General features: G+C 39.0%; 3 protein-coding genes across 5 annotated transcripts; 1 reads left to right on the top strand and 2 right to left on the bottom strand.

Moving 5' to 3' along the window:
- Positions 1 to 97: 97 nt before the first annotated feature.
- Positions 98 to 4,982, bottom strand: LOC132193362 (protein mothers against dpp). Of its 2 annotated transcripts, none has more exons than XM_059613991.1 (8): positions 4,631 to 4,982; positions 3,896 to 4,187; positions 3,658 to 3,829; positions 3,276 to 3,546; positions 3,117 to 3,219; positions 2,784 to 2,982; positions 2,488 to 2,728; positions 98 to 2,429 (listed from the first exon to the last, which is right to left on the bottom strand). In XM_059613991.1, exons 2-8 carry the CDS (start codon positions 4,157 to 4,159, stop codon positions 2,270 to 2,272), a joined length of 1,410 nt encoding a protein of 469 aa, XP_059469974.1. In that variant the 5' UTR covers positions 4,160 to 4,187; positions 4,631 to 4,982; the 3' UTR covers positions 98 to 2,269. The 2 variants fall into 2 exon arrangements, with proteins under 2 accessions (XP_059469974.1, XP_059469973.1); XM_059613990.1 differs by having other exon boundaries at positions 3,117 to 3,244; positions 3,301 to 3,546; positions 4,631 to 4,981.
- Positions 4,744 to 7,563, top strand: LOC132193361 (trafficking protein particle complex subunit 12). 2 transcript variants are annotated; one of them, XM_059613989.1, is made up of 8 exons: positions 4,744 to 4,886; positions 5,474 to 5,934; positions 5,991 to 6,110; positions 6,174 to 6,284; positions 6,339 to 6,590; positions 6,643 to 6,789; positions 6,846 to 7,106; positions 7,156 to 7,563. In XM_059613989.1, exons 2-8 carry the CDS (start codon positions 5,476 to 5,478, stop codon positions 7,399 to 7,401), a joined length of 1,596 nt encoding a protein of 531 aa, XP_059469972.1. In that variant the 5' UTR covers positions 4,744 to 4,886; positions 5,474 to 5,475; the 3' UTR covers positions 7,402 to 7,563. The 2 variants fall into 2 exon arrangements, with proteins under 2 accessions (XP_059469972.1, XP_059469971.1); XM_059613988.1 differs by lacking the exon at positions 4,744 to 4,886 and adding an exon at positions 5,228 to 5,362.
- On the bottom strand, positions 7,553 to 8,393 carry LOC132193363 (NADH dehydrogenase [ubiquinone] 1 beta subcomplex subunit 9). The gene is made up of 3 exons (XM_059613992.1): positions 8,234 to 8,393; positions 7,912 to 8,054; positions 7,553 to 7,852 (listed from the first exon to the last, which is right to left on the bottom strand). Exons 1-3 carry the CDS (start codon positions 8,332 to 8,334, stop codon positions 7,662 to 7,664), a joined length of 435 nt encoding a protein of 144 aa, XP_059469975.1. The 5' UTR covers positions 8,335 to 8,393; the 3' UTR covers positions 7,553 to 7,661.
- Between the last annotated feature and the right edge of the window lie 218 nt (positions 8,394 to 8,611).

Here is an 8,611-nt window from a genome sequence, read left to right as displayed (position 1 = left end):
TCAAACTTGTTTTTATTTTTCTTCCAAATAATATCCCGAGGGACTGGTATTGAACGCTGCAGTGCGAAAGTTTTGTGTGGAATAAATACAAAGAAAACACAGTCAATGTAAACTGGTACACAGTCTCATGTATTAATAATGTATAATTCAAATGTGGATTATAAACACGCGTAGCCAAAACAGAAACACGAGTCCGAGAGACGACGATTGCGTTGTGTCCTTTTCACTTTTCTTGTCCATTTAACAGAGCTTGCCGGTGATTTGAGTATGTATCATAATTTTGTGCGGAGATGAATGAAGAAAAATAGCAGCCCAACGGAAACAGAGCTGCTCTGTGTTTATGTTTCATTGTGTATAAATTAACATGCATAAAAATATTAAAATTTATATAATATAAGTAAGATTTATTTATTTTATAGTTAATTATTATCTGCGTTTTGTTTATTATCTAAAACACATTGTCTTGCCGAAAACACGTACGCAGCCTGTTTTGAATTTTTCCAGCCTTGAAATTAGCAATTTTGGATTGTTTCTCTTTTTCTTAAGCAGTTAGTACAATAGCAGTGCATGTGCGTGCGTGTTTCAAGATAATTAAAATTACTTAATTGCACATGCATATTATCCGTAGCAACGAGGACTTAAAATTTAAGGCAGCTAATCTTAAGTTGTATAATATATTTATATTATCGTACACGTGCTACTGACTTTGCGTTTCCTAATGAAATAAATTTTAAATAACAATATTGTCACAACTAAGGTCTAGCATGCGAATTTTTCTACAATTAGGCAATCCTGAGCCAGCATAGAATTTTGGTTTCATCTGGCCGCCAAAGCTCAAGATTTATCAGATCATTTCTTCCAGAGTAGCCTAGAGTTGAAAACTAAAACGATCAACAATTACAGATTGCACTTCATGTGGAAAAACACTCTTCACAAATTTACAACGTATATATAACATTTTGGCCCTTCTCAAAAACAAAAACTCAGTTGATCACTTTTGACGCTTCTCGTTAAATCATATTATTTACAATGGCTATTTTCAGTCACTTCAATGTCAAAAGTTTGAATTGTGTCCGTCTGTTCACCAAATTATAAAGGTAATTTTGATTTCGTAAACTCTTTCCAAAATTTGCAATAAATGGCATCTGTTTAGATCACATGCATGTCCAGAACCCTAAAAGGTCCTTCTCGTAAAATTTTTCCTCTGTAGTAAATAATTTTGCAGTGCTATAAGACACACAGTTGGCGGGAATTTGAGTTAATTTTGCACTTGAGGTGAGTGTAAGTTTCTACCTGCCTCGGCAGCCGCGACTTCAAATCTAATGGCACAAAATCGTCAAGCACTTTAGGCCAAATTATGCAAGCAAGCAAAGCCAGAGTTCCACTGTGACAGTAGTTGTTCGAAATGGGAGGAAAATAATATCACCAAGTAAGTAGTTCGAATAAGTATGGCAACTGAGTTCACAGACAGAATTGAACAAATTGTTGCTTGACACCAAAGAAGCAATTAGTACAGCAGAAGCCGGCCGGCAAGATGGAATATTATTATCTGATTAGCTTCCTAAACTTACATTTACGCACTACAGGACAGTTGTAAACATTAACATGTATCTTTCTTTCCAAAACATCATAAATCTTTTGTAATTAAAAAAGTCACTGAACAAGTGAACAGTATAAAATGCACAATTGCTATACACAAATACACTTCTTTATCCTTAGAATCATGCGTGTCGGCTTATTATGCGTCTCCGACAAGTATCTCGACATTTCGTTATATATATATTTCTTACAAACTACCCTCTTCGGTGATTTAAAATATTTTTGAGATCCTAAATGCAGCAGTAATGATTTTTTAAGCAACCAAATTGACACATTCGGCAGAACAATTTTTCCATTTTGTTCGAGTTTGTTAGAAAATATTATGTTTTTGTCAATCGACAGTTCCATTCTTAAAATAGTAAGTTTATCATCCAGAATGATAAGAACTTTTTTGTGCAATAAATATTCTTTGTCATTTCACACGAAGCATCAATGCAGCTTAAATGAAAGCGTCTTAAAGGCATTATTTTTGTGGCTGCTACGCCACACTTCGTCTGTTTCCCAACCCAGCATTGTCCCTTTTGAAAGGAGGAAAAGTTGCGGTAAAAAAACTGATAATCAGGGAGCATTATTGGAGAAAAACTAGAGAGAAACTGCCATGGAAGAATTAACCAAATAGAGCTGAACGAGTGAATAAATTTAAATGAACTGCGCCCACTCGATGAAGCACTCACGAGACTGATGAGATGGGGTTGTGAGGAGAGCCCATTTGCGTCAGGACTTTGTCCAGCCACTGCAGTGGCCCGTGGAGATGAATTTCGATCCAGCAAGGAGTGCTCGTCACGTCTTGGCGGTGGTACTCGGCACCCCAGCCTTTCACAAATGACATTCTAAAAAATGAATCAATAGATTCATTCATTTCATTAAATAAAATTAGTTTAAATTTACCTAATTGTACACATTTTAGTTAGTTCGTAGACAGCTTCGAAGCCGTGGTTGACACTAGTTGAGAGAAGCTGAGCAAATTCCTGGTTGTTGAAAATCTTCAGAGAGCAGCCTGGCGGAATTTTGCAGACAGTGCTGGGGTGAAATTGATGATGGTGGTTGCAGTTGCGCGACTGAACAAAAATGGCACTGTCTGACAGGCACTCTGCGTAGACCTCGCCTCCAACGTAGTAGAGATGAACACCTGATTTGGAATTTATGGTAAATTTTTGTAAATTAAACTAAATGATGGAGTTAACCTTTTCCAATGTGTCTGCGCGTGTTCTCTATAGTAGAGTTTCTGTTAACATTGGACAGCTGGCCTAAACAGAATCTGTCTGAATTGTTGCTTGGGTTAGTGAAGCCGTCGACAATGACGGAGTGGGATGTGCAATGGAAAACTTCGCCGACACGGCAGTTAAGTTCGTAGTATGCTATACTGGCCCAGTATGGAGGCTCCTGAAAAGAAAATTACGAAATTATTAAAAAATTTAACTATATCTCGAATGAATTCACATAAAAATACAAAGTTATATAATTTTGTGTTAAATTTTGAGGTATTCAGGAATAATGAAATTAAATTCATTACAAACCTGGTAAGCAACCGGGGAGACCTCGTTTATGTTAGTGGTGTCCATGGCGTTGGCGTCAGGTGAAGGTGACTGGCCTGACTGATGACTGTCTTCGACGCCTGGACTGTAGGCAGGAGGAGGGGTTCCAGCTGAGAAAAAACTGGTTTAAGAAACATTTACCTTAGTGGTGAAAGTGGAGACGTACCAGGCAGACCGTTAGAACCAAATGGACTCTGAGGGCCTGTCTGGCTGGCCGGGCTGTTGACGTTGCTGAGGGGCGAGTTGGGACCGCCACTACTTTGTGGACTGAGATGCGAGTGCGAGTTGTTGAATCCGGTGGCAGAGTACGAGACATTGTGCGGCATGGCTGGCTCGGAAATCTGCTGGAAGGGGAGCAAGGAATGGCCTGGAGCGTATTCACTGTGACGCGGCACCAAAACAGGAGGCAGCACTGAAAGGACAAAAAGTATTTACTTTAAATATCTATTGACGAAAATCAAATCTGGCATAAAAATTTCTTTTCTTCTCTTTATACAACTTAAATTTAACTTTGAATGCTGACCTGGGCTTTCTACCCTCTTGTAATGGTACGGGTTGATACACACTTCCTTCTGCTTTGCTGAGAAAGGAAACTGGCATTGCTCCAGGGGCTTTAGTTCGTGGTGGCTTTGAAGGTCTGGCCAACGCCAAACTCTGCAGTAGATAACATGAGGCAGACCCTTGCGGTGCGAAACCTGTAATTTTGATTTTATGAGATAAAGATTATATTGTAGAATAATTATATAAATATTTTTAATTACCTGTAAGCGACCGTCCAAGCTGCGCGGGATGGTTACGCACTTGCTAGGCTGTCCGGGCATGCTGAGGGCCTTTTCCAGGTCTTCGATGGCGCCTTTTTTCTTCTTCAACTTTTTCACCAGGGAGTCAACAGCTTTCTCTGCCCACTTTTCCTCTTCGTCTCCTTGTTTCCAGCCCAAAAGCTTCTTCACCGCCGGACTTGTGAAGGAGAAAAGCGAATTCAGGGTGGACATCGTCCCGGAGCTTGATTCCGCCTCTTCTTCCATGATGAATTGTGATGATTGTCAAATTTAGCTGAAAAAATTTAATGATTTAATATACGAGCGAAGGAAAAAAATGTATAATGTGATTCAAGATCAGATATTTTGTGAATACTTCCTTACTGGAAGAATAATGATAAATTAATCTGAACTGAATTCACGAGATGAATCATCAATGAATGAGTATTTTTGTCGAGTTTTCCGGCTTATTTTGAAAGGGCAAAATAAAAAGTACGTTTGCTTATGCTACTTTCTCTTTGACTTATTTTTAATAAAACAGCTTTTTCAAAAGTTGCACCTTTCCAAATTAAAAATTTCTCATTTTTCAGAGAAATTTTCCTCCATACTTTATGGAATTTCGAGAAACGCTATCCCGCGTCACGCGAAACTGCCAGTCGGCGACACGGAGTCTGGCGCCGATTTCGGCGCCGAAATGAACTCCGATTCGCACAAAACTCCGCGAGCAGCGAGCCTCACCTTTCACACGCCGGACAGTCAAGTCTGCGTCGCGACTCCGGGGTTGGTGCGGCCGAAAAAGGGGACGAATTGTGATCGCCACTTTCCCTGTGCGAGAGTTGGCGACCTGGATGGCGACAGTCAGGCGAGGCGGAGTGCAAATGTACACACTGCCCAGAATCCACCCTAGGGCGATGCCGCTCCGACCTCGATTTCACCCCTCTGGAATGAGGACGGGCTCGCTTTTTTAAATGCGATCAAAGCCTTAGATATCAGGGTCTGTCGAAATGATATTATTACGGGACCAAATTAGACCGAAAATTATTATTTTTAATTTTGCCGATTTGTTTTTTGAAAACAGTCGAATGGCGACGTGCGAGCTGCTTCTTGCGGCAAATTCGAACTTACGTGAAATATGGTGCTTGCAAAGGATTTTAGGGTTTTTCGAAGGAACCTAATTAAAATTCACCTGAAAATATTAATTTCATGATTTTTATTTAAAAATTTTACATTTTTTTAATCTCAAGTCCATAAAATTTTATTTTTCGCCTATATTGGTTTTCCTTTTTTAAAATATTGTTTAAATTATCCAACTTCTTTCTCTACACATTACAATAGAATGAATTATGAAGTGGGCGGGACCTGCCTGAAGTCAGCTGAAAAGAGGAAGAGGAGGAAAAAACTTTGGCAAAACAGCTATTTTCAAGCTTATTTGAAACAAAATTTTCAAATTGTGTTTATAGAGACACTAGGGTAATTAATTTATCAGTATGAAAATTTTAAATTTCAAAAAATTTCATTTTCCAATGATACGAATGTATTTTTATGTATTTTTTAATTTTGTGTCATTTTCTTCTCACCTAGAGATGGAAGGTGCCCCTGTGGACCAGATATCGGCAAAGGTAGCTGCAGTGAACTTAAATGACGCAGGCGATGAGGGTGTTCAAGTGCAGACTTCCAACCTGAGCAGCTACTTCAGCAACAACCCAGCGCCAAGCACGGCATCGTTCTTTGACCAAATTTCTCACCCCGACCCAAGAAAAGCACCAAGTTCAATGCCAGCGCAACTCTTTCTGCAAAATCCTCAAGATCAGCTGAGCAACCAATTTGTCGGTGGTCAAATTGTGACTGACCTTGCATTGGCGCCACCGCCTCCTGAGGATCTTTACAGCAGCGGAGGATCGGAGGTCGATCGAAGAAGGAATGCATGGATTCCCTCAGAGGAAGTAAGAAAAGTCCTTGTGGCCGCTGCAACAAACTCACCTAGCATACCCAATTTAGAGGACACACTCACCAAACCCGGGGTTGTTTTAGAGGAAGATATGGTGAGAAGTATAGCAACGGAAAAATTATTATTATTATTTTTCAAATATTTTATCAGGTTGACACAGTGCACGAACTGGTTCTGCATTACTTGGGAGAAGCAGAAGCTGCTAAAAGAAAGGTTTTGACTGCCTCAGATGTCACTCAAGATGATCGGGGACTTCGAGATTTGATTCAAGTATAGCTTCGAATTCCTTTTTTTTTATTATTTAAACCAAATTTAAAACGTTTTTATCCTTAGGCTGGTTGCATTCGAGCTGCTGTAAATTTGACCGGACGCCTTCTGTCAATGTACGGTCAAGGCGCTGGGCGTTCTGGATACCCAACCAAGCACACTCCACATTCCATCCAGGTAAAGTGCCAAAAGTTAGTGTTGGACTATTCAATGAAAACTTTTAATTTGCAGCTCTGGTCCACCAGAATAGCACTTTTAGTAAAACTGCGATCGTTCTCTTTGGCCGAAGTTGAAGCAGAGCCCTTTGGAGACCTTGAGAGACCAGACCTGTACTTCCAATATTACCCTGACATGTATGGAAACAGACCTGGCACAATGGTCCCGTTTTCTTTTAGACTGCTCCTTGCTGAATTACCTCAGTACCTGAATAAGGCCAAGGAGTCCCTCATTAGGCTTCCAAAAATTTTAGCTGTCGTCAAGAAGGTATGTTTCGTTTAAATGGGTTTTTTTTAAAATTTATTCTTTTCATGATCAGATTTTAGAGAACTTGGACGCTGGTCTAATGGAAGATGGAAGTCCAATTAGCATATCAGAAGCAGACCGAGCAGAATCAAAAAAGTTGTGGCGTTCGAGAGAAATTCGTGTATTATACTCAGTCGCTAACTGTGCAATATTCCAAAAGGTATGATATTATCATTATTCAAATTAAAACAAAAAGCCTGATTGGAATATTTTAAGTCATTTGAGTTGGCCGTGGATGTGATAGAACAATTAATTGAGAAAGAACCAAACAATAAAAAATCACTTCAGTCGGCGCTCGGCCGTTTGATGCTTATGCTCGGAGACGTGTCTGCAGCAGAAAACTACTTTTCTGTCTGCGACCCTGCCGAAACAAGGTCAATCATTGATAGAGGTCTGGTTGCTATCACACAAAATGCCTTTCAAGAAGCCCATGATATTTTTGCAAAAGTCCTCGTCAAAGAACCCAGCAATGTTTTGGTAAAGTCAAATTTAAACTCGTTAAGTTAAATTTAAAGGAAATTTACAGGTTATCAACAATATGGCTATATGTTTGCTGTACATGGGAAAATTAAAGGATTCGATCAAACTGCTCGAGGATGCGTTAAGCAAGAATCAAGTATCGGCATTGCATGAAAGCATTTTACTCAACATTTGCACACTTTACGAACTTGAGTCGACCGTTTGTCTGGAGCAGAAATTGTCAATCTTAAAGCTCTTGATACACTACAAAGGTGATGGTATCAATATGGCTTGCCTAAAATTGCAAGTCTAAATCTATTTGCCTATTGTCACAGCCGATCTCGCTGGTTTCATCTCTTGTTGATTACTTTTAAGAAAATAATTTTCCAAGTTTTTGTGTTTAAAAATTTTAACTATAAAAATTCAAAATGGGCTTGTTGCCACATATCCAATTAAATATCATATTGCTAAATTATCTTAACCATTTTATTTTCATTCACAAATATACTACAGGTGCTTTTAATGAATCAAATATTAACAATAAAACTTATCAACACTTGTTTGGCGAATCACTCAGTGATGACTGTCTTGGGGTGGTTTGCCATATTGCTGCTCGAAGAACTTCAGATATTCCTTCTTTCGCTGCTCACGACGAGCAAAGTACTCGGGGTATTGAGCTTTTTCCAAGGGGTGCCAGTAGTCGAGGACCCAATCGGGGGCCGTGACCTCACGAGCATAAGCAACGCCTCCGGGTGAGTGTGGGACTGAAATTAATTCAGTAAAGTAAATATTTTCATGGTTAATCAATCTATAAAAAAAATACATTTTATAGGTTGATAATGCTCGCTTCTCAGCAGCTCCTCCTCTCCAGCAATCAAAAGTTCCTTGGCCCTTCGAAGGTCTTTGATGTCTTTGTTTTCATCGAACTTGGCTCTCATCAATACGGCTTGGTACCTAAATACCGTCCTGAAATTTTATTCAGCATTAATGGCTACCCTGAACTAAAAAAAATTGATAAATAAAAGTTTGGGACCCTTGTTTTGATATATGAAGCAGTAGAATGTCAAGTTTTAAAATGGGAAATTTTCCACAAATTCACTGATTTCAGTGTGCAGTGAGATTATCCTGATAAAGATTAATTGTACCTGTCCATATTATAGGCTTCCAAATTTCGTACAGCCCTTTTGTAGAGGCTGCATACTCGTTTTGAGTGTCTCAGTAAATTGGGATTCAGGTAACCCGACATGTTTGCTGAACAGAACAGAAAACAGATGTCGGTTTTTGCGTTCACGGTGAAAAAAAATTATCTTTACCGGTTATATTTTCTTTTCTCATTTTTTATAAATTTCATTGCGTTTTTTCAATATTCCGGCCAATTTCCATTCAAAATTATTTTTAATTAAAAAATAAATTATCTTTTATCGACTAAATACCAAATTTCAACAAAATTCAAAATCTTGAAATGGCAATATTCGATCAATGCAACACCGGTTCGTCCAACGGTTCGTCTGTCCAGCTCAGTG

The sequence above is a fragment of the Neocloeon triangulifer genome, unplaced genomic scaffold (assembly GCF_031216515.1).
Source record: "Neocloeon triangulifer isolate White Clay Creek 2 clone unplaced genomic scaffold, ASM3121651v1 ptg000004l, whole genome shotgun sequence".
NCBI lineage: Eukaryota > Metazoa > Arthropoda > Insecta > Ephemeroptera > Baetidae > Neocloeon > Neocloeon triangulifer.
The sequence above is the reverse complement of the archived record's forward strand: the minus strand, read 5'-3'. Positions and strand labels throughout refer to the sequence as shown.